The sequence below is a fragment of the Hypanus sabinus genome, chromosome 4 (genome assembly GCF_030144855.1).
Source record: "Hypanus sabinus isolate sHypSab1 chromosome 4, sHypSab1.hap1, whole genome shotgun sequence".
Lineage (NCBI taxonomy): Eukaryota > Metazoa > Chordata > Chondrichthyes > Myliobatiformes > Dasyatidae > Hypanus > Hypanus sabinus.
Window position 1 is genome coordinate 22,884,602 of NC_082709.1, and position 25,833 is coordinate 22,910,434.

At 38.1% G+C, this 25,833-nt stretch overlaps 1 protein-coding gene across 12 annotated transcripts in view; it reads left to right on the top strand.

The window, feature by feature from the left end:
* Positions 1-25,833, top strand: part of LOC132392553 (serine/threonine-protein kinase tousled-like 1) — a 144,358-nt gene that overhangs the window by 101,750 nt on the left and 16,775 nt on the right. For all 12 annotated transcript variants that reach the window (XM_059966566.1, XM_059966569.1, XM_059966567.1 and 9 more), the window contains 4 exons: positions 1,852-1,933; positions 22,290-22,381; positions 22,474-22,563; positions 25,402-25,571. In XM_059966566.1, coding sequence (XP_059822549.1) covers positions 1,852-1,933; positions 22,290-22,381; positions 22,474-22,563; positions 25,402-25,571 — 434 coding nt within the window. The remainder of the gene's footprint in view (positions 1-1,851; positions 1,934-22,289; positions 22,382-22,473; positions 22,564-25,401; positions 25,572-25,833) is intronic.

Consider the following 25,833-nt stretch of genomic DNA (forward strand, 5'->3'; position numbering starts at 1 on the left):
GAGTAGACCACATCTGGAACGCATATGAATGCAATGTGCTAGTATGGATGAAGTGCATCTAATTTGCTATTTCATCTGGGGAAAATATGGTTTGAGAGCAAGAAAAGAAAAAACGTATTTAATCTCCCAACAGTCACATAGGAAAGCACGATGAGAAGAGGAATAGGAGAAAGAGATAGAAAAGTAGACCAAGGAGTTGCGAAGGAAGAAGTATCTTTGGACTGCTGAAATTGGAGGCGATGTGAAGATATCTGGTAGTGTCATTTTGATGAAGATGAGGGAAATTGCGGGGGGAGATCTGTTGAATATGAAGACCTTTAGAGGGGAAAGAGGTCAAGGGGAGCTCTATTCCTGCTATGCTCAGGAAGAGAGGAGTTGAGAGTCAACCTGTGAAATCTGTCCACCAGATGGCTACATCAATAGCTTACCACAGAAACTCTGGCTTCTCCCTGTTTGAGATTTTTTTTATTCACTGCATTAGTAGTAAATTTATAAAATTTCTATATATTACAGATAGTGTATTTCATTGTACTTCAATTTGTATTTCCAAAGCATCCACTCTCGTTACTCTTTTACTAGGAATTTCTGATGATTTGAAATTCATTTCTTGTGTTTATTTTTATAGTATAAACATTTTGATTCTTTAAAATGGTAGACTATATCAGATCAGTTTGGTTATATAATTTAAGATCTTTGCAATTATTCAACAGACAGAACAGTTACTTAAGCTTGATTTTTAACTGCTGATTTGCAAGCAAAGAATGAAAGTCCATTACGTTCATTCATCCCAGTTCAGATTGCTGTTCTGACTTGATAATCCCTTCATTTCCCCTCTATAATTTTTCCCATGATGACACAGATGGCCATGATATAAATATAAAAAGGCAAGCGGCATTATTCTAGACTTTTTGATTCTCTGGGATCACTTTCTTAATGCCATCCCTGTTTCAGGGCATCTGGACTTTATCTCATTGCCCTCTACATACTCCTCTTCTCTCCCCCCCCCCCCCCCACCCCCATATCCAAGACCTACTACTCTGGTCTTTGCCTTTTGGCAAAAATTATAATAACTCTAAAATGGAATGCTCTGGTTTGCAATTTGTATTTGTTTCTGATTGCAAAGATATCAGAACGTCTGTTCAGTTTCAAGTAGTGACTCTTTTTCCACCTTAACAACAACCAGCCATGTCTTTACATCATAAGCTGTTACCTGGTGTAGCTGATGCTTATCAGAACTTACATTTAATAACTGAATATAGCTTTAAAATATAAACACTAGAGGTTCTTTTCTCCTTGGTTAAATGAAGATAGAAAATCTTGAATGGAAGAAATTCCATTCCCTATCTTCTATCAATGTTTTCCAGTTCAATTTTAGAGCTTAAATACAAGAATTGTTCAAATTTTCCTCCTACACAGAAAAGGTCTCCAGTTGTGCCTTTATATTTGCTCCTGGCTACAATTCCTGGCTGTTGTTGGTCTAAAATTGTTTCTTTACCTCTCTGATAAAGATACTATAAATAATTCTCTCCTTTGTCTTCTAGTCATTCAACCCACTTTTAATTCCTTTGTTTGAACTGCTTGCATATTGACGTCATTATTGCTAATTCTCCAATATTGAACTTTTCCTCTTCCTTCATAGTAACAAAAACCTACCCAATTTTTTTGAATTTGGTGATCTTAAGTGATTCCATTTCAAGATTCCTAGTGATGGGCATTTCAATATTTAGTGTCAAGTTTCCAAGATAGATATTTTGATCATGTTCACATTTAACACAATACAAATAAAGGTTAAGTACAGAAAACTTGGCTGATTTCACAATGTTCATATAGACTAAAATTATTTATTTTTAGATTCAAAGATCACCCCACATTGAATGATAGATATTTATTGCTACATCTACTTGGACGAGGAGGCTTCAGTGAAGTATATAAGGTATGCTTTGAGTTGCAAAATCACGTGACTTGAGTTTGTTTAGAGATGGTAGGTTCTCTGTTGTAGCAGCTGAGCAAACTGTTCATAATGCATAATGTGACCTTGTGAAGTGTGCATGTACATTTATTAGATTGAGTAAAGTACAAACCTTCAACATTCATGGTTCAAACTTTGTCATTCCTTGTTAATTAACTATTGCAAATAGTTTGATTTCCAAGTCATTTTACCTTTTGTTTTTAACTTGTACCTTTTAAGTTTTGTAACATTTGAACCTTGCTGCATGTTCTGAAGCATTTTCTTGGCATCCTGTTCATAACATGACCGGAAGGTGTATTACTTGGGGGGAATGTTTGTATAAATAACAGAAAATTATTTTGGGCATAATTGATACCATTTTACCCTGGGCAAACTGTAAAGTATGTAAAATTAGTGCTTTAGTTTTGATATCATGAACTCTGTAGCCAACTATGCTGTTACTGCTTTGCAACTAGTTGGCTACAGTTCAAGTTAACTCATACTGATCGTTGCAATACGTTCACTTCCTAAAAGTTGACTTGTAGCAGCAACTAGTGGTGGATGGTGCCGTAACTGTATGGAACTTACATCAAAACGTGGCTGAACTTAGGGAAAAGGGGATTCACTGATTATTCACAGTGGCTTTTGTAAATGATCTGGAGAGGAGGGAGATCCTGTACCCACAGGAAGTCATTGTACAGGTAGTTGAGTGGCAGTTTGAGGCAGTGGTAAATCGGGTTACCTCTAAGGACCTGACTGACATATAGCAAGAGATTTAATGACTCTGTATGTTCGTTCAAGGTTTGTGAATACTTTTTCCATTTTCATCAATAGACAATAGTAGGTGCAGGAGTAGGCCATTCGGCCCTTCTAGCCAGCACTGCCATTCACTGTGATCATGGCTGATCATACACAGTCTGTACCCCATTCCTGCCCTCTCCCCATATCCCTTGACCCCGCTATCTATAAGAGCTCTATCTAATTCTCTCTTGAATGCATCCAGAGACTTGGCCTCCACTGCCTTCTGGGGCAGAGCATTCCACGTATCCACCACTCTCTGGGTAAACTGTGGCCTCTAGTTCTGGGCTCACCCATCAGTGGGAACATGCTTCCTGCCTTCAGTGTGTCCAATCCCTTAATAATCTTATATGTTTCAATCAGATCCCCTCTCATCCTTCTAAATTCCAGTGTATACAAGCCCAGTCGCTCCAATCTTTCAACATATGACAGTCCCGCCATTCCGGGAATTAACCTTGTGAACCTACGCTGCACTCCCTCAGTAGCAAGAATGTCCTTCCTGAAATTTGGAGACCAAAACTGCACACAATACTCTAGGTGGGGTCTCACCAGGGCCCTGTACAGCTGCAGAAGGACCTCTTTACTCCTATACTCAATTCCTCTTGTTATAAAAGCCAGCATGCCATTAGCTTTCTTCACTGCCTGCTGTACCTGCATGCTTGCTTTCATTGACTGATGTACAAGAACACCTAAATCTCGTTGTACTTTCCCTTTTCCTAACTTGACTCCATTTAGATAGTAATCTGCCTTCCTATTCTTGCCACCAAAGTGGCACCTCACATTTATTCACATTAAACTGCATCTGCCATACATTGGCCCACTCACCCAACCTGTCCAAGTCACCCTGCATTCTCATAACATCCTCCTGACATTTCACACTGCCACCCAGCTTTGTGTCATCAGCAAATTTGCTAATGTTACTTTTAATCCCTTCATCTAAATCATTAATATATATTGTAAACAGCTGCGGTCCCAGCACCAAATCTTACAGTACCCCACTGGTCACAGCCTGCCATTCTGAAAGGGACCCGTTAATCACTACTTTGTTTCCTGTCAGCCAGCCAATTTTCAATCCATGTCAGTACTCTGCCCCCAATACCGTGTGCCCTAATTTTGCCCACTAATCTCCTATGTGGGACTTTATCAAAAGCTTTCTGGAAGTCCAGGTACACTATATCCACTGGCTCTCCCTTGTCCATTTTCATAGTTACATCCTCAAAAAACTCCAGAAGATTAGTCAAGTATGATTTTCCCTTCATAAATCCATGCTGACTCGGACTGATTCTTCTACTGCTATCCAAGTGTGTCGTAATTTCCTCTTTTATGATTGACTCCAGCATCTTTCCCGCCACTGACGTCAGGCTAACCGGTCTATAGTTCCCTGTTTTCTCTCTCCCTCCTTTCTTGAAAAGTGGGACAACATTAGCCACCCTCCATTCAGCAGGAACTGTTCCTGAATCTATAGAACATTGGAAAATGATTACCAATGTGTCCACGATTTCTAGAGCCACCTCTTTAAGTACCCTGGGATGCAGACCATCAGGTCCTGGGGACTTATCAGCCTTCAGACTCCAACACCGTTTCTTGCCTAATATAAATTTCCTTCAGTTCATCCTTTACCCTAGTTCCTTTGGCCACTATTACATCTGGGAGATTGTTTGTGTCTTCCCTAGTGAAGACAGATCCAAAGTACCTGTTCGACTCATCTGCCATTTCCTTGTTCCCCATAATAAATTCACCCTTTTCTGTCTTCAATGGCCCAATTTTGCTATCCACATACCTAAAGAAGCTTTTACTAGCCTTCTTTATATTCTTGGCTAGTTTACCTTCATACCTCATTTTTTCTTGGCGTATTGCCTTTTTGTTATCTTCTGTTGCTCTTTAAAAGCTTCCCAGTCCTCCAGTTTCCCGCTCATCTTTGCTATGTTATTTTATCTTCTCTTTTATTTTTATACTGCCTTTTACTTCCCTCGTCAGCCACGGCCACCCCTTACTCCCCTTAGGATCTTTCTTCCTCTTTGGAATGAACCAATCCTGCACCTTCTGCATTATTCCCAGAAATACCTGCCTTTTTTGTTCCACTATCTTCCCTGCTAGGGTATTGTTCCATTGAACTTTGGCCAGCTCCTCCCTCATAGCTTTGTTCCCTTTGTTCAACTGTAATACTGACACATCCAATTTTCTCTCCTCCTTCTCAAATTGTAGGTTAAAACATATCATATTATGGTCACTACCTCCTAATGGTTCCTTTACCTTGAGGTCCCTGATCAAATCCAGTTCATTGCACAACACTAAATCTAGAATTGCCTTCTCCCTGGTAGGCTTCAGTACAAGCTGTTCTAAGAATCCATCTCAGAGGTACTCCACAAACTCCCTTTCTTGGAGTCCAGTACCATTCTGATTCTCCCAGTCTACCTGCTTGTTGAAATCCCCCAAGACAGCTCTATCATTACCTTTGCGACATGCCGATTTTAACTCTTCATTCAACTTTGTTTAGGGGCCTGTAGATAACTCCCATTAGGGTCTTTCTATCCTTAGAATTTCTCAGTTCTATCCATACTGACTCTACATCCCCAGATTCTATGTCCCCCCTCGCAAGGGACTGAATATCATTCCTCACCAACAGAGCCACCCCACCCCCTCTGCCAGTCAGTTGTATTACCTGCTTTGCCATTATCAACAATACACTTCCATCACTCAGCAATTGCACTGAAAGAGGCACTTCAAGCCATTTGTTTTTTTTAAACCATGGCTGACAACAACACTGCCCATTCTGTTTTAAACCAAAGCTCATTGTAATCAATTTCCCACACAATACACAAATATCTCCTTTCTACAACCTGTATATGGTATAATCCTGATCACAAACAAGAGAAAATCTGCAGATGCTGGAGATCCAAGCAACACACACAAACTGCTGGAGGAACTCAGCAGGCCTGGCAGCAAACTTGGAAAAGACTACAGTTCATGTTTTGGGCTAAGACCCTTCATACCTCCTCCCTCACTACCATTCAGGGCCCAAACAATCTTCCCAGGTGAGGCAGCAATTCACCTGTGATTTTGTTAGGGTCATCTATTGTATCCAGTGCTTCAGGTGTGGCCTCCTGTATAATGAGTGAGGCCCAATGTAGATTGGAAGCACCTAGCTCCGTCCGCCAGGAAAAGCAGGATCTCCCAGTGGCCACCCATTTTAATTCCACTTTCCATTCCTATTCTGACATGTCAGTCCATGTCTGTCTGTACTGTTGCAATGAGGCCACACTCGAGTTGGAGGAGCAACACCTTGTATTCTTTAGCCTCCAACCTGATGGCATGAATATTGATTTCTTGAACTTCTGATAGTGCCTCCTTCCCACCCCCTCCCCTCAAAATCATTCCCCATTTCCCCCTCTCACCTTATCTCCTTATCTACCTATTGTCTGCCTCTGGTGTTCCTCTCCCTTTTCTTTCTTCCATGGCCAGTCATCATCTATCACGTTCCCCTTCTCCAGCCCTGTATCTCTTTAACCAATCAACCTCCCAACTCTTCACCCCTTCCAGTTTCACCTCTCATCTTGTGATTCTTCCTCCCCTCGCCCCACTTTCTTACTATGACTCATTCTTTTTTCCAGTCCTGATGAAAGGTCTCAGCCCAAAAAGTCGACTATAATCTTTTCTTTCCCATAGATGCTCCTTGGGCTGCTGAATTCCTCCAGTATTTTTGTCTGTTTCTTGATGTAAGCCTGCACCTGTTATCTTGTTCTCTCAATTCTCTGCCTTCACTGCACCCATCTACTTGCCCTATCTTCACAAATTTTATCATAACCCTACCTTCATGCCTTTCTCCTTTCAGATGGCCAGAAGCAGCTGACCAGCAAGAGAATAATGGAAGTACCTTATCATTTGATCTGTCACTCAGTTGAGAACTCAGATTAAGGGCACCTAGAGGTTAACTGAAGGTGGGATTCATACATTAGTCACTAGCATGAGTTGACTGCATCCAGGCCATGGAAAGGTCAGTTAAAATGACTATACCATGAACTCTGAGATGACAAGTTTCGGATGACGACTTCAATGGAGTATTCTACCATGGATGCCTAAAGAGAATATGTGGTGAGGCTTTTAATGCATTGGCATGCCTGCCAGAAAGTCTGTGAAATGTCAGCACAGTTTCAGACTTACACAGAACCTTGCATGGACCTTTTCTTTTGAAATGAGTCTGGTGTCTAACCACTGCAGCAGTTTTCACCAGCTTGCGCGAGCAGAGTTGAACTACTGATGAGACAGAAGTCTGTAATGGTGGTTTTGAGTACCATTAGTCAAAAGGAGCTTTGTATCAAGTCACTGACGTGCCAGCAATCTTTTCTCTGTCTCCTGGATGTGGAAGTGATTGTGCAATGCAGACCTGCTCTCGGGACAGCAACTTTCCTCTTATTGCCACTTTCCTGCTGTTGCCTGCTGCCCGACCCTAATGGCTGCAGTTTGTGAAATGATAGCAGCCACAGCTGGGTGGTCTCAGTCCAGAATTTACTGAGATTCTCCAGGAGTATCTGCAGCCTCCTCCACTTCAAAGGCAGCACAGGGAGACTAGAATAACCATTAAAGGAGGTCACTTTAATGATCAGTTGATCTATCAATAGATCGTTTCCTGATGGGATATATAAATGTCCTGGATTGTCGGTGCTGTGAACTTTTATTCATCAGTTGGACGCATCAGTATTATCCTCAATAAGATAGCTACTGCAGTGGAATGGTGAACAATTTTGTGTTATAGTAATGACAGAGGAATGGTAATGTATTTTCAAGTGGTGGTGATGTGTGGCTTTTAGGTGAATCTTTAGGACATGGCAGATTTATTTTCCTTATCTAGAGTGATAGGTGGTAAAGTAAGTGCTGTCTTGGTTTTCTGCAATGCCTCTTGTACATTGTTTAGGCTGTAACCATAGACCATCACTGGAAATAAAATACATGGAGGATGGGAAGCCAAATAAGCTGGTTGTTTTGCCCAGTTTGATGATGATTTGTTGGAATTGCACTAATGCAGTTACGTGTGAGAGTTCTTGATTCCTGACTTGATAGAAAGTGTTTGGGGAATCTAATGAGTCAGTTGCCTCCGAGCTTTGAATTTTTAAAAAATGATAATGTGGTCCAATCTGAAATTGGTTCTCCATCTTAAGTAAAGGAAATTGAACGCCTGTATGAGTCCAGTAGGTGTCATATCTCTGTGAGGGCCTGCTAAAAGAAGCAAAGGCCTTATACAGTCGGTCCTCCTTATCCACGGGGGATTGGTTCCGGGACCCCCCAGGGATACCAAAATACGTGGATGCTCAAGTTGGTGGGCTTTAGAACCCAGCAGAGCTCTGGAGCTTATTTAACCTGCTCAGAGCGGTGGACCTCAGGACCTGGCGAAGCTCGGGACCTGCCACCCGCAGTATTTCTATTCCAGAAAACGATCACGATTAAAAATATAGTGGAAATAATAAAGCGATTGGAAAGAGGTGAAACGCCATCGGTCATTGGAAAAGCATTAGGCCACAGTCGGGATAAAGTGAGAATAATGGAGCATGTGAAGGCCCTGCCCCGATGAAAGCTACAATTATTACTAAGCAACGCAGTGGTTTAATTATTGAAATACATACGTTTCTTCAGTGTTTTGTATGCATAGAAAGGTAAAATATATACTAAGACAAATGTTTGACTAACTGACGGTAAATACCGGATGTACCTGTTTTGACTTGGAGAACTTCTGTTTTTTTTTCGATTCCCGATCTGCGGTAACCTACACACATCCTCCTGTATACTTTACATCATCTCTAGATTACTTACAATACCTAATATAATGTAAATAGTTGTTATACTGCATTGTTTCAGGAATAATGACAAGAAAAAGAAGTCTGTACACGCTCAAACAACAAGTGCTGGAGAGAGAACTTATGGGTTTTCCCAATCTGCAGTTGGTTGAATCCGCGCATGTGGAACCGGCGGATAAGGAGGGCTGACTGTAATTACTTTTTACCAAAATTAGCGCAGCAGAGCTGTTCAGAGAATTGAACAGAACTGCAGAATTGAAGCCTGTGTGAAACACCCAAGTGTTTAATGCAGCAGAAAACCTTGAGCATAAAGGTTGTAGAATAAGATAAGACAGTATGAAAATTTATTGGCAGTGAAATCAAAAAATATTTTTGTAAATGCTTCGTAAGGGCTAACAAAGAAAATTATTTCAAGAAATCTGAACAGAAAAGGATATAACTAAGGTTTTAATTAATACTTTCCAGCTAGCTTCATATGATGTCATGTGTTAAGGAGCAAGAGTGTGAAATATTAGACATGAGAAGCATAGTACATGAGGAAGCATAAGAGAATTAGCATCTTTGAAAATTATATAGCACCAGGCTCAGAATAAGCACTATGCCCCAAGTGGTCAAAAGAAGCATTGCAGAGGCTCTGACTTTGTTGTCAATATACCCTCATTGTGGAATTGGTATGAGAGATGAACTTGTATGGAAAAGGCTTTTGATTTGAATTTCTCCGGATCATGGTGAATGTTTTTTTTTACTCGAGGAAGTTAAACAGTGGTATTCTTCATAAATTCACTCTGTAGCCTTTGTAACCAATATTAATGAACTGGACTTAAGTTTGTAACAAGCCACAATTCTTAAGTTTGCAAATGCACCAAGATTTGACAGTGATATGAACTGCAAAGAGGGTAGCGATAGATTGTAGTTGGAATTAAATAGATCAGGCCAGTAAAACATGAAGACATGTCAAATGAAGTTCATTGCAAAACTTGATCAGTGGAAGTATTGAGTATAAAAGTTGGGAACTTGTGCTCGTACAACACTTTCAAGAGCACAACACTTATAAAACATTGGCCTGGCCTCTACTAGTATAAATTCTGATGCCAGATTATTGGAAGAATTTAAAGACATTAGAGATGGTCCAGAAAATATATTTTTTTGCTTTACTCTCACAAGATGGAAGGATGGGACTTTGTTCAGTCCATGAGTTAAATGTGAAATATTTCACAAGTACAGCAAAGCACCTTTAGCCCACAATGTCTTTGCTGGCCTTGATGCCTTTTTTAAATTTAAGAAAAAACAACTATGTATTACAGATGTACAGAAAAGAAAATTGTGCAAAAAAACTTTCACCTTCATGCTTGTTACATTCATTAGTGTAAACTTTTAAAAAAAATAAATAAGCAAATACAGCACTCGTGTGGTTCCCTGGGGTAATATGCACTTTTCCATTGTTCAAGAAGCTTTCTCACCCAAACTGTGCAGTACCAGAATGAGCCTTGACTGTGGTCCTTGCCCACAGAGACTTATCATTGGCTGCACCAAGTTTCAGTCCATCCCTTTAGCATATACCTCCTGCAGCCTGAACTCAGTCAGTCTGCAGTTTTCCCTTACAGGCGTCTTGTGCAAGAACAAGAAATTTCAGGCAGGCCAGAAGGCATTTTTGGCTGAGTTGATGATCCTCTAGCAGCACTTGATATCTGTCTTGGTGTGTGTGGGTCTGACTCCCTGGGAGCAGCCCATAGATCAGTCCTCTACGGCTGCCCAGCATAAACCAGGACACATCCTTGCATTCAACTCTACACCCTCCATGCAAATCCAAAGTCTGTAAAGAGGTGGGTGACCAGTTCTTCCCCACCATAGCCATCCTAAGGGCAGCATGTATTGGGGATGCTATATCATCTGTAAAGACAGGATGTACAGACAACATATTATCCTGAATCCACGTAGATCAAGATTCTCCCACTTGCTATCATCTAGCTCCTCTGCGATAAAGGATAGGAAATTCTGGGAGGCTCTGTTGTTTGGTCAGGTCTGTGCTGAGTTTGTTACCAATTTAAGCTAATCAACAATTGCATTAGGTCAGGTATGCTGGTATTCGGGCATTTATTCAAAATCTGAAGTGATGAATATTGAATTGTTTATTCAGATTAAAAATAGTTTTGAACTGTGTATGAGAAATGTCAGAATTAATTGATAACTTGTGTAATTTGTTTCATAACTTCAGGAATGAATAGTAACAATGGAAGTTGGAAATATTGATCCAAATTGTACAATCTTCAAATCTACTGCAGAAAAATATTGGAGATTTTTTTTTGATCCCATGTACATCAAAACATACAGTAAAATGTCAGTTTGCATCAGTGATCACATAGTCCCAGGGATTGTGCCAGGGAAAGCCTGTAAGTGCTTCCCATCCTGCACCAGGGAAGGAGAAAAGAGCAGGACATCTTTTTTCGGGCAGAAGCCAAGAGATTAAATGATAAAATAGTGATATTTCAAGGGGAAAGGATGGGTAATCAAGTCAAATATCTGGATGAAGAACAAATACTACACAATATTAAAGACTAAATAACATTGCCGAAAAGGTTTTTCTTTCACAGTGATGTTCTCTATTATGTCCCCTGTTAATCAGCCCATCAGTTTAAGGATTGTAGATGTTTGGCACTTAGTTGTTACCTGTTCTGAAATTATGCTAAAGTTCATAATTATTTTGAGTTGGTTTCTTTCGCATTAGAATTGCTCACTATTCCAAAATTGTCCTGTAAAAGAAAGATAAATTGCTGTATTATTTTCTATATTGGCAATCATCTCTTTAAAAACCTGCTTCTGCTGCCTCCACCTCCAAAGTGCAAGTGAGGTGTGGACTTTTTTTTTTATTTCTAAGATAATGATAGCGATTGTTTAGTCGCTGCAAACTTTTGCTCCGTTATACTTCCTATCTTTGCACTATATATCTCCCTTTTTAAACCTTAGTTTGTTATTTTATTAGTTCTCTTTTACCTGCCTGCGAATACATCTATCTCATAATGGCTACAAAAGGTACTAAAATCGGGGGAAAACGAAACTTCCACGGCTCTGTCAGCTGAGATTCTCGCTATTTTGGAACAACATCGACAAGCTACTTTAATGGATATTAAAACTGAATTTAGAACTTCTATCAACCAGCTGGATTCCAAATTGAATCAGATTAATGCCAGAGTGGATGACCATGCTGAACATTTATCTCGCATCAACCTAACTTCTGAAGATTTAGAGCGCAGTGTTCAACATCTTGAAACTTTCTGCTCCAACCTAGCGGAGAAGAACAGTAAATTTACTTCCAAAATGGTGGATCTGGAAAATCGGAGCAGACGTTGCAATCTACGAATTCTTGGTTTGCCGGAGGCCACCGAAAAGGGCTCTTCCGTTGAATTTTTCTCCTCTTTTTCTCTGAGATTTTCGGGAAAGAATTTCTTCTGACTCCACCTGAGCTAGAAAGGGCTCACAGGATTTATGTTCCTCATGCAATTTTGGGTTCCCGTCCACGGCCAGTTATCTTATGCTTTCATCGATACCAGGTGAAAAACTGTTTGATTATGGAGGCACACCACAGAGGTACTTTTGCTTTTCAAAATATGAACATTCGTTTTGTGGAAGATTATGCCCCCCAGGTTCTGAAGGTGCGTGCTGAGTTTAAAGGTGTAATGAAAGTGCTTTTTGATCGTGGATTCAGGCCTTCTCTTTGAAATCCAGCCGATCTTTGAATTACGCTTACTACTGGAGAATATGTGGTTTAAATCAGTGAAGGAGGCTGAGTTGTTTGTTGGAAATCTTCCAGCCATCTTGTCTTCTTTGGAACCGGTCTGACCTTCTGAAATGGTTGATAAGTACTTTTTGAAGTAAAGTTCTTTTTTCCGAACTCAGACTTTACTTGAATAATTCAGACATTAACTATTGAGATTCTAAGGGCTCTAGTTAATTTCTCCCTGGACTTGGTGCGTTTTTCCTAAATAGATGATTTAAGTTTAATGTTTCCCTGCGGACTTTTAGATTTTACCTGTGTAATTTATTTTACTTCTGTATAACTTTATAGTGAACTACAATTGATTTTAATTTGTTTTTGAGGTTTAGAGTTTTTTATTGAAGGCCTCCCTGTTGGTTGTTTTATAGTATAAGATTTGCTTTTTTTCTGTAAACGGCTGATAAGTACTGTCTTTAACTTATAATTTCCCCCTCCTCCCCCCCCCCCTTAAAATTTTTTTTCTTTCAATCTTTCATAGTTTCTCGCAGGTAGGTTAGTTTTAGTTTTCTTTTCTGATTTTTTTTGTATTATACCTTTTCTGTTGAAGTTGTTCCTATTTGTAATTTTGCTCTCTAGTGCATAAATTAGCTATTATTTGCTATATTATATATATACGGAACTTTTGTTAACGATACAGAACTGGAAGTCATTTTTGGGTTAATATTTTTTGTAGTGTTACGTATCCCGTAACTGGGTAACTTACCAGCAAAGATAGAGAGGTCCGTTGGAGTCTGATGGCACTATTTTCGAACATTTTTATTCATAAAGGGGGGCACAAAAGTAAGGTTAATACAAACATTCAGAACATAGACATCGGCAAAACTCAATCTAAAGCGCGGGTATAGCAATAATCATCATTAAGAAATAATCTCGACTGTTGTCTAGGGGAATATATATTGTCCGTTGGAAATATAAAAGTCACTCAGAAGTCTGCAGGCTTCAGTCTTTTTGGGGAATCGCTGGATTTCACGTGTTTTAGAGAGATTGAGGAGAAACGGAAAAACTTGCCCGGGCCTTTGATGAAGCAACTCCGTTGAATCAGGGGAGCGTTGTTTCCCTGTTATTAGTTTGAAGTCCTTCTCGGTATTATCAGCCACCCGCTCCCCAGGCAAAGGAGTTACGGAGCGCACGTGGCTTTTGACTGGCTTCCAGCTATCATGGGAGCGCTGAGCGATGGAGTCCTTCTGGTGCATCGCTGGGGTACCGCCTTCTGCAGTCCCCTTTTATCTTGACTTGCAGAGTTGTAGATGTCCATCAAAGTAGGGTGATGCAATCCCCACCTCCACATTGCCCGAGGGTGTCCATATCCGTGGTAGCTGTCACGTAGCAGGGTCATGCCCTTCGCACAGGTGTCTCTAAGAGCAATGGCCAAAACCATTACATTGTCTCTCATTTTCCTGGGTCCGAGACCCAAATTAATAGTGCTCTTGCGATTCTCCGGAAGGAGGGGGCTGCTCCCGCCCCTTCAGCCCCTCAGAGCTGTGGTACATTCATAACATGAAGTTGTTCCTATTTGTAATTTTGCTCTCCAGTGCATAAATTAGCTATTATTTGCTATATTATATATACGGAACCTTTGTTAAAGATACAGAACTGGAAGTCATTTTTGGGTTAATATTTTTTGTAGAGCTAGCTGCTTTTTTGGGTAGCCCTCTAGTTTTGGGTTGCGAGGATGGGGTGGGTTCTCCAGTTCCAACACTACTAAACACTTCTTTTTGTTTTCCCTTGTTATTCAGGACATGTCTCTGTCCTGATTCTACTGATTTATGTTTACATTTTTGCTCCTAGACTGTTGTTGTACTGTTTGATTTTTTATATGCCTACTACCTTCTATGCACTAACAATTGATAATGGTTAATACACTTAAATTTGTGAGCTGAAATGTAATGGGATTGAATCATCCTGTTAAAAGAAGGAAGGTCTTCTCTCATATTAAACAACTCAAAGCTGACATTGCTTTCCTTCAAGAAACTCATATTCGTAGTTTTGATAATTCTTGGCTTTTGTCAAAGTGGGTGGGTCAGCATTTTCATTCATCTTTTGCTGCCAAAGCTGGGGGGGGTGTGGGTCTCCATCCTTATTAATTCAAATATTCCTTTTGAACTCCATAATAAGATATCTGATACAAATGGCCGTTTTATTATCATTTCTGGTAAATTATATAATAAAGTTGTACTAGCAAACCTGTATGCTCCCAATTTTGATTATGTTAATTTTTTGAACGTTTTTTCTCTTCACTACCAGATTTAAATTCATATTCTCTTATACTGGGTGGTGACTTTAATTGTTGGTTAGATCCTAATTTGGATCGATCGTCCTCTGTTACTAGATCACCTACTAAATCTGCTTTAGCTATTCACTCTTTTCTTTCTAATTATGGTATCTCAGATATATGGCGTTTCCTTCATCCTACTGAGAGAGATTATTCTTTTTTTTCACATGTTCACCATACCTTTACTAGAATTGACTATTTTTTACTTGATAATCAACTTATTCCATTTGTCTATTCTTGTGATTATCAGAGTATACTGATTATGCCCCAATTACTTTGTCTTTAAACTTTCCTGGTCTACCTCAGAGGAATAAACACTAGCGTTTTAACTCGACTTTATTATCGGATGACGATTTTCAAAAATTTATTAAGGATCAGATAACTTTTTATTTTAACACCAATATTTCATCTGAAATGTCATCCCAGATTGTCTGGGATGCCATGAAAGCATATTTGAGGGGTCAAATAATCTCTTATACAGCAAATCTTAATAGAAAGTCCCATATAGATCGATTAGACCTAATTAATCCAATTAAAGAATTAGATCAATTGTATGCTCAAACTAAGAATCCTGAATTATACAAGAAGCGTGTAGAACTTCAAACTAAATTTAATCTTTTGTCTACTCAACCTGTTGAACGTAAGAGTCACTTTTATATTCATTGTGACAAATCTGGTAAATTTCTAGTTAATCAGCTGAGGCGTTCTAAAGCTAAACAACATATTACAAAGATCCGGAAGGAGAATGGGGATTTTACATTGGATCACTTAGAAATCAGTGACGTATTTAAAAATTTTTACTCTCAGCTTTATTCCTCTGAATCTCTGAATGAGAATATTTCTGTTGATCTTTTCTTAAATAATCTGAATATTCCTTCGCTTTCATCTGATTTTAAAGCCAAACTTAATGAGCCTATATCATCAGAAGAAATATCTTTTGCAATTTCTGCATTGTCTTCAGGCAAATCTCCTGGACCTAATGGGTTCCCCATAGAATTTTATAAATCATTCTCTTCACTTCTTTCTCCTCAGTTACTCTCAGTACTATCTGACTTGTTTAATTATGGTAAATTGCCACCCTCTTTTAATGAGGCATCTATTATTCTTTTATTTAAAAAGGGTAAAGACCCAACAGAGTGTTCCTCGTACAGGCCAATTTCTTTGCTTAATGTTGATGTTAAAATCTTGGCCAAAGCTTTGGCTCATAGATTAGAAACTGTTATTCCCTCTATTATTTCTGATGATCAAACTGGTTTTATTAAAAACTATCTTCCTTTTTTTAACATTCAGTGTTTATTTAACATTTTAATATTCACCTTCAACTGGGATTCCTGAATGCGTTATTTCTCTTGTTGCAGAGAAAGCATTTGATTGTATAGAGTGGAACTACCTCTTTGCAGTTTTAGAAAAATTTGACTTTGGTCAAAGTTTTATCTCTTGGATCAAATTGCTGTATCTGTGTCCTACCGCCTGTTTTGACTAATTTTCAGCAATCCCAGTTATTTAACCTCAAATGTGGCACCCATCAAGGATGCCCTTTAAGTCCCTTTCTCTTTGATTTGGTTATAGAACCTTTGGCGATAGCATTTCGAAACTGTCCTGAACTGACCGGGATCTGGAGAGGGGTTATTGAGCATAAAGTTTCTCTTTATGCTGATGATTTTTCATTTCTTGATCAGTTTAGCCAGTTCTCTGGCTATAAACTTAATTTACATAAGAGTGAACTTTTCCCAATTAATAAAGAAGCACAAGAATTAGCATTTCATGACCTCCCTTTTAAAGTAGTTCATAATCAATTTACTTACCTTGGGATTACAGTTACAAGGAAGTTTAATGATCTTTTTCGTGAAAATTTTGCCAATCTTTTATATTCTACAAAACAGAGTCTGTCACAATGGTCACCTCTATCTATGTCTTTGGTAGGTCGTATTAATGTTAATATGTATGTTCTCCCTAAATTTTTATATTTATTTCAATCTATCCCAATTTTTATTCCTAAAACCTTTTTTGATTCCTTAGACTCTATTATTTTGTCATACCTGTGGAAGAATAAGCATTCTAGAATTAATAGTTTATCTTCAAAAATCTGAAAAAGAGGGTGGCATGGGCTTACCTAATTCTGTTTATATTATTGGGCAGCTAACATATGTTGCACTACCTTTTGGTCTTTTTTCATAGCCAACCCGAGTGGCCTAATTGGGTGGCAATGGAGTTGAATTCCACTAAAGATTTATCTATTTCTGCACTTATTGGCTCTGCACTCCCTGGTAGTTTGTCTAGACTAATTGTTAATCCTCTTGTCAGACGCACTTTGTGAATATGGGCTCAGTTTAGGAAATTTTATGGTTTGTATGGTTTTTCCCTTTCTAGTCCTATCTTAAATAATCAACTTTTTTTTTACCTACTATGTATGATTCAACATTCTATGGTTGGTATAGGAAGGGCATTAGACATTTTGAAGATCTTTTTATCGACAATTGTTTCACATCTTTTCAACAGCTCTCTGCTAAGTTCAATCTGCCTAATGCCCATTTTTTTAGATATCTCCAAATTAGACACTTTATTAGTCCTTTAATTCCTAACTTTCCTGAAATGCCTGAGAAAAATGTTATGGATTTACTTCTTTCTATTAATCCACTAGGTAAAGATTTAATATCATTTATTCGTGATAAATTAGCATTTTTACAGCATGCCCCTGTGGAAAACATTAGAATGGCTTGGGAGCATGATTTAAATATCTCTATCTGATGAGATTTGGGACTCAATTCTCAAATCGGTTAACTCAACCTCTCTTTGTGCTCGCCATTGCCTTTTACAGTTTAAGATTGTTCATAGAGCTCATATGTCTAAATCTAAATTATCTCGATTTTACCCTAATATTAGTCCTCTTTGTGATAAATGCAAAAGGGGCGAGGCTTCTTTTATTCATATGTATTGGTCTTGTCCTAGTTTAGAGAAATTTTGGGAAGATGTTTTATAACTTTATCCTGTATTCTGAATCACCACTTAGAACCTAACCCTTTAATTGCTCTGTTTGGTTTTTTTGGGTGAGACAGATATACGTTTGAGTTCAACTAAGTGTTGAATATTATCCTTTGCTTCTCTCCTGGCTAGACGTTTAATCCTCCTCAGATGGAGAGATGTTGCCCCGCCCATGCATGCTCAATGGCTTAATGATATGTCCTGTTTAGACCTTGAAAAAATTCATTATTCAATTCTTAATTCGGATATAAAGTTTCATAAGGTCTGGGGACCTTTTATTGAGTACTTTCATAACCTTCCTCTTAATTAAGGTTTTTTTTTCAGTCCCTTACTTTCAGCTCTTTTTTTTGGTAGTAGGCATTATTATCTTCTGTTTTCAAGTGTATTTACAGTTTTGGAGGTTTGAATGTCCTGATTTATATTCTCTATATTGTGTTGTGGTTGGTCTGGAATTTTTTGTTGTTGTGGGGCTCGGGGAGGATACTAACTTTACATGACTTCAATTTGGGTGCTTTCTCAATTATCTTTTTTGTATTACGTTATTATTGTATGTTTTTGCACTGTATTATTTTTTTTATTTTGCTTTGGGTTTTTTTTTATTTATAGTGTTGTAGAAAATGCATAAAAAATCAATAAAAAAAGATAAGGCATTCTTCATTTCCTTGTTGCAAATTAACATCTTTCCCTCTATTTCTGTTTGATCTTTCTTCCTGACATGTTCAATTATTTTTCTTCACCCAAAATGTCCTTTGATCCCTTTCTTCTTCTGATCACATAAATTTCTTCTGAAGTATCCATACTGTTGACCAATGTGGCTGATTCTCTTCTTAGAGATTATTTGCGCTCCACCTTCCAACCATCTGGAATAATTTAATAATCCTCATTAGTCAAAAGAAACCCTGGTACATCACAAACTTTGCCAAATCTTGATCCCCAATTTTTCCTCCGTCTTAAAGTTGTCAGTAACTGAAATGCTTAAATTCCACATTGTTTCATTCCTCTGAGTTGTGCCAAAATAAATGTTACTTTTGTTGATTAGACATTTGCTATGAGGTGTCTGCTGTGGGTAATCCATAAGTAGTGTAAAAGAGGACGGATAATTTCTGTCAGATGAGTTTTCTGGTTTGTTTGAGGTCTCTGAACTCTTCAACAGATAGCTCAAAGCTGTGCTGGCATGCTGAAGGCAGTGGTATATTTCCTTAATGCTGGTCTTGTGCCAGGTGGTTCATAAGATATTGCAAGGGGTTCTTTGGTTCAAGTTTTCTTTGGTCCAGTAAAACACTTTTTTGATAGGAGAGAGTACTGATATGTGCTAAGGCTTGTTCTTTCATGTGCTGCAGTGAATTAGGTGAAGGTAACTTGTAGCTCTGCCTCCAAAAGTATAAGTATGCAAGCATTAGTGGTTTGATAAAGGTGATTCTGGGATAGTGATGAGTGTTGAATAGTGTGATAACAGATTGAACAGGTTCCTTTTTTTTTCTTCAACTCCACTCCAGTGAGAAAATTCAGATTAAGATATGCACGGTGGCCACTTTATTAGGTACACCTTTAAAAAAACAAATATCTGTTCAGCTATTCGTGTTGCAACATTAGCACATAAAAGCACGGTCAATAGATTCAGTTGATGTTCAAACCAAACAAACATTGTAATAGGGAAGAAATGCAATCTAAGTGACTTTGACGGTGGGGAATGATTGTTGTTGCCAGACAGATTTGTTTGATTATGTCAAACTGCTGATCTCCTGGGATTTTCACGCACAACAAAGTGGTGCGATAAGCAACAAAACATCCAGTGAGCACCAGTTCTGTGGGTGAAAATGTCTGAGAGGTCAGAGGAGGATGCCCAGACTGGTTTAAGCTGACTGGAAGGCAGCAGTAACTCAAATAACCATGCATTGTAACTATGGTGTGTAGAAGAGTGTCTCTAAACACACACCTTGAACTTTGAAGTGGATGGGCTACAGCAGCAGAAGAGCTCAAACATACACTCAGTGGCTACTTTATTAGGTACAGGAGGTTTCTAATAAAGTGACAACTGAGGCTATGTCCACACTAGAAGACTTTACTATTTGGCATTTTTTGAGGCCAGTTACTGTGTACCTTTCAATCTAAAACATCAGGTCCCTAAAATTAATGGTACCTGGTGTTATTATAAGTACAGGCATAGATGATCCTGCGAGTGAGCTGGAGTTTTATAAACAATTCTATGCATCACAATTCAAGGTTGAAAAGGCCTTGGGATCCAGATAAGAATTAAGAGTAATGAATATATGTTAACAAATTTGTGCTGATCCTCTTTAAATATATTTGGCCACAGTTTAACTTCAGATTCTAATGATGAGAGATTTGCTTAGATAAGGAGGAGTAAAACTAGTTTTAAGTTGGTCAAGAACCACACATAATAAATTTTAAATTATCATCAATACATTGCTGACTGGCAGAAAACAAAGAGTGGAAATAAAGAGGGCCTTTTCTGGTTGGCTGCCAGTGACTAGTTCCATAGGGGTTTGTGTATTTTACATTATACGTTAATGATCTGGATGACAGAATTGATGGCTTTGTGGCCGGGTTTGCGGTTGATAGGTGGAGTGGCAGGTAGTGTTGAGGAAGCAGGGAGTCTGCAGAAGGGACTTGGATTGACAGAATGGTGGAGAAGTAGCAGATGGAATACAGTGTAAGGAAGTGTATGGTCATGTATTTTGGTAGAAGGAATAAAGCTGTAGACTATTTTCTAAATGGGGAGGAAATTCAGAAATCAAAAGTGTAAGGCGATTTGGGAGTTCTTATGCAGGATTTCTTAAAGATTAGCTTGAAGATTGAGTTGGTGGTAAGGAAGGCAAATGCAATATTGGCATTCATTTCAAGTGGTCTAGAGCATAAAAACGACGATGTAATGCTGAGGCTTTATAAGGCTTTGGTCAGACCTGGAGCATTGAGAGCTATTTTGGGTCCCTTTATCTCAGAAGGGATGTGCTGGCATTAAAGGATCCAAAGGAGTTTCACAAGAATTTCTCCAGGAATGAAAGGGTTGCTGTGTGAGGAGTGATTGATGTCTCTGGGCCTGTACTTGCTGGAGTTTAGGAGAATGAAGTGGTGGATGGAATGGGATCTCATTGAAACCTATTGAATATTGAAAGGCCCAGAGAGTGGATGTGGAGAAGATGTTTCCTCTAGTGGGGGAGTGTAAGATCAGAGGGCACAGTCTCAGAATAATAGGAAATCTGTTTAGAACAGAGATGTGGAGGATTTTTAGCCAGAAGATAATGAATCTGTAATCTATTGCTACAAGAGGCCAAGTCATTGGATTTATTTAAAGCAATAATTGATAGGTTCTTGATTATAAGGTGTCAAAGGTTATGGGAAGAAGATAAGAAAATGGAGTTGAGGGGGAGATAAATCAGCCATGATCAAATAGTGGAGAAGACCTGATGGGCTGAAGAGCGCAATTTTGCTCCTTAAGGTCATAAGTAGATCTGCAATGGACAGATTAAGAATGTGGATAAATAGGTATACCCCTTGTGTTGCTTCAATCACCGTCTGCCATATTCCCATTCTGGGCCCCTATGACCTTAAGACTTTGCCTGTCTTAATAATAAACTTAGAAATTCCTTACTTTCTGTGGTCTTGCTGCTGTCAAATGAATATGGTACTGAATCATTAACTAAAAAGGAATTTGTATGACAAGTAGCATGAGACATAACTTTTGGCATTGAGAATTAGTGGACTCCCATAGCCACCCTCCTCTGTTTCTATTTTGTATTGGCATCTGTGTATACCTGACCGGATAGGATTCAAAATCATGCCTTTGGATTGTTCATCCAAGGTTCTGAATTATTCATTCAGTGGTGTAACTACTACATTACCATTCTCTGGATGTTAGACTTAACTAAGATAAGGTAACCAAGAAGGGGTTGTAAATGTTATGGAAAATATAAATTTGGAAGTTAACTGCAATTTGAATAGTTGGATGATAGACTTTAGGATTTTGACAGATGACTTAGCATTGGTTAAATTGCCTTATCAAATGTATCTAGACCAGAAGGGTCATTTCCTTTAGCTTTAACATTGTAATAGATTGTAGTGGATTTGTTGTCATTGCTTTAGATCCATCTTCTGCCTCCAAGGGCCTTGGCAGAGTTAATTATGCTCCTTGTAGTCTCTCACCAATTAATATTGTTCTGTTACTTTTAATGAAAGGTCTTTCATTAACTCTTTCTCCATAGCTACTGCTAGACATGAGAATTTCTGACATTCTCAGTTTCATTTCCCTTTTCTGGCATCTTCATGTTTTTATATATTGGAGTGCTGTTACAGTTTTCCTTATGCAGTGCTTAAAGTTGGCCCTATTCTTCATTTATTTAAAATTAAGAATCTTAATTTAGCTGTTAAATTTTTCCTGTTTTAGAGTGAAAATGTGCAAGTACTTGCGCATTCTAAACTGAACACAGTGATATGCTCTGGAGCAGGTTGAGATCCCAGATATCATACAGTGATCATAAGATGCCGGAGCAATTGCTATTGGCAGGTTGTACTAATGGACAGAAATTCTTGATCTTTCATCCTGTCCCTTTCAGCACACACTGAACATTTGTCAAATCCCTTTTTACTTCTGAAGACACTGCATTTGAGATTTTTTAAAAATTCACCAAGTGTATATTGAGCCATAAAAAACCATGTTTGCAAGTGAGTATAAAATTGTGTTCTGAAGCTTTTTTTTATATATACTAGGCCTTTGATTTAATTGAGCAGAGGTACGCAGCAGTGAAAATCCATCAACTGAACAAAAACTGGAGGGAAGAAAAGAAAGAAAATTACCACAAGTATGTCTTTTATACATAAAATTACAAATAGAATTTTCTGTAGTTTCTGAACAAAGTAGAATTATATGCATTATTTTAATTGTTGGTTTTAGGCATGCATGTAGAGAATACAGAATACACAAAGAACTGGATCATCCCAGAATAGTAAAATTGTATGACTATTTCTCCCTGGATACAGATACGTAAGTATACTGCTTTGTACTTCAGAATGAGAATGTTGCTTTGATTTGTCTCTTACTGGGTACCAACAGAGAGGTATAAACAGTGAATAAACAGTCAAACCAAAGGAGAAATAACATACTTTAAGGTCGTATTTTTGTCAAGTAATAGGAAGATAAAATTCTTATTAATTTTAAGTTGATGTTCTTGATACAAAGAAGGTTTGGTATTGCTGTAGCTTGTCTCATTCAAACATGTATAATTTCCTATGTGAAATTCTATAATGGAATAACATTTTAAAGGCATTACTCTTTTAATATTGTGGCATAGAATATACTGGTATGCAAAATGTGTTTCCTAGTAGTATGGTTTCAGTAAAGCAGAAAAGTGTTGTAAATGTCTCCAAGTTGAACACCACAGGTATCAAAAAACATAAAAATGATCAAAATATACTGTTCTGTTGTATTACAATGCTCAAATCATTTGGGATACAATATATCAAAGATCAGTATATAACTGGTTCAAAAACATAAGGAGTTATTTGTGTTTCTAAATTGTTCATATTAGTCTAGTAAAACTGTGCCAACCAGTATTGACAGTTTATACTACTTACTTCAGGCTTAGAGGTGGCTCTAAATTTTTTTAGGGGTGTTTGCATAGAAGTAAGCTTTAATTTGTTAAGAAACCGTCAAGTTAAATAACCCTAGCAGTATGCGAACATTTTAAATTATGGGTACATTTGAAATCATTTCAGTTATTTAGTGCCTAGTTACCCAAAGCTAGTGGAATGACAATGTGGTTGAACTTGATCTTTTTTATGAAACCTGTTTTTCAATTGCACTTACCAAGCAATGTTTACTTCCTCAGAGGTGTTACAGAAAACTGTGGAAGCTAGATAAAAAGAATTGATTATTAGAAGTCCAATTCTGCTACTCAGTACTAAAGTTGGTTATTTGACAAGCAAATGGAGGAGGGGCATATAAGGAGACAGCAATAAATAGCACGGGAACAGTCCAGTTGGCACCTGAGTCCATGCTTGCTAATACCATTTTTATTTTAATTCAACCCTAACCCAGCATGGTGGGAGAGCTTATCTAAACTGGTACCTTTTTGAGGTACCTGTTTGGCATAATATACCAAATATTAATAATAATATAACTGCACACTGATGTTCAATTTTGAGGGGTACTCCCACCACCCCCCAGAGCAGTTTTGTTATCATGCATGATCTGGCTGAAAGAAAAATGAGGAAGCCATGTTGGAATGTTTCAGTGGTACCAGATGAAAGAACAGTATATCTTGAAATACTGCAATATGCATTTCAAATGTGTGATAGTTAGGATGGGGAAAGGATATGGACCTTGACTTATATGATCTTAGAGACTGAGACTAATAAAACAGCGAAAGTGGTGGATAAAACTTATTAAAAGGCACATATGATGTATTTCAAGCCTCGAAGCATAGAATAACAAAATTCTCAAAGTTTGTAAATACCAGACTACTTTATGTTGTTGGTAATAAAAAATGTTCTGCACTGTCCCCAAATCCCCATCATTTTAACCAGTGCAGCCAATCAACCTGTAAATGGTGAATAAAGGGGTAGTAACATATTTTATTTGTAAAGACTGATAGAAAACGTGGATACTTCATGTTCTTTAGATAATATGTTATAATATCATTTGAAACTAAATAAAAGGTTTTTGACAGCGTAACTTGGAGGCTGGTCGTCAAACGTTTTCCTTAATGTTGGATGTAGCATTTTGTTTGTCTATTAAGCCAGTAACTGAGATCTGCACTGGAAACGACAAAAATACCAGGTTGTCTTAAAACATGGCGACAAAATTGAAAAGGATAGTGAATACAGGACAGAAGTTACATTTGAGTGCACGCAGGATAATGTAGATGATCTTGTAGCATAGTTAGAAATGAGCAGGTAAGATGTTGTGGTTGAAAGGAGATCACAGCCGGGAATTTAACATCCAAGAATACACACCTAATCAAAAGGCCAGGCAAGGTGGGCAGAGGGGTGGGCTGGCTTTAACTTAAAACAAAAGAGAATCAAACCCGTAGAAAGAAGTGACAAGATCAGAAAATAAAGCATTCTTGTGAGTATAGAGTTAAGGGTGAAAAGGGTATTAGGGTAAAAAGACCCTAATGGGAGTTATATGCAGGTCTCCTGACAGTACCCAGGATGTAGGCTACAAATTACAATTGGGGATAGAAAAGGTATGTTTTTTAAAAAAAACAATGTTCTAATGATCGTGGGGGATTTCAGTATGCAGATAGATTGGGAAAATAAAGTTGGTGCTGGATGCCTACAAGAACATTCTTTGGAGCAGTTTATTTGAGCCCACTAGGAAAAGTCAATTCTGAATTAGTTGTGTAATGAGTCAGGTGTGATTAGGGTTCTTAAGGTAAAAGAACACTTAGGAGGCAGTGATCATAATATGACAGAATTTGCCCTACAGTTTGAGAGTGCGAAGCTAAAATTGGATATATTATTACAGTGGAGTAAAGGGAATGACAGAGGCATCTCTGCATCTCAAGGAGGGAACTCAATGCAAGCTGCTCAGATAATTAAGAATGGACAATAAAAACTGGCCATCCAATACGTCCCTTGTTTGGATTTTGGGGGGAAAAGATATAAAATTGAAGAAAATGCAAAATTGGGTTGCTGTTTTCTTTGGAAGAAGTGTGGCAAGTTAACATCAATGTAGCTGTCAACTGTAGGAGGATAGATGCCAGCTGACAGTTATAGTTAAGTTAAGCTAAACCAAACAAGTCATACAAAATGAAGAGAATTTTAATTAAGCTAATGTGCTATTGAAGTTATGTAATAAGATTTCATTGTTTTCTCTTAGATTTTGTACTGTTTTAGAATATTGTGAAGGAAATGACTTGGATTTCTATCTGAAGCAACATAAACTGATGTCTGAGAAGGAAGCACGATCCATTGTAATGCAGATAGCAAATGCATTGCGATACCTAAATGAGATCAAGCCTCCCATTATACACTATGATCTAAAGCCTGGTAAGTTTTCATCAGACTGAATGATGTGACATTCAGGCATCTTATTTATGACTTCTAATTAGGTTGCTATTGGATGATTAGTTTTGGAATTGCTCTCAATTAATTGGGAAATGTACACAATCTAACAGAAACTGATACAGACTTTAAGGATTGTGTGGTCATTGTGGGAGTGTTATGCTCAAATTGCTGCTGGATTTTCTACATCATAATTGCCTACCATTGGGTTATTGTTCCTCTCTGCGCCTTGTGGCACATCAGCCGG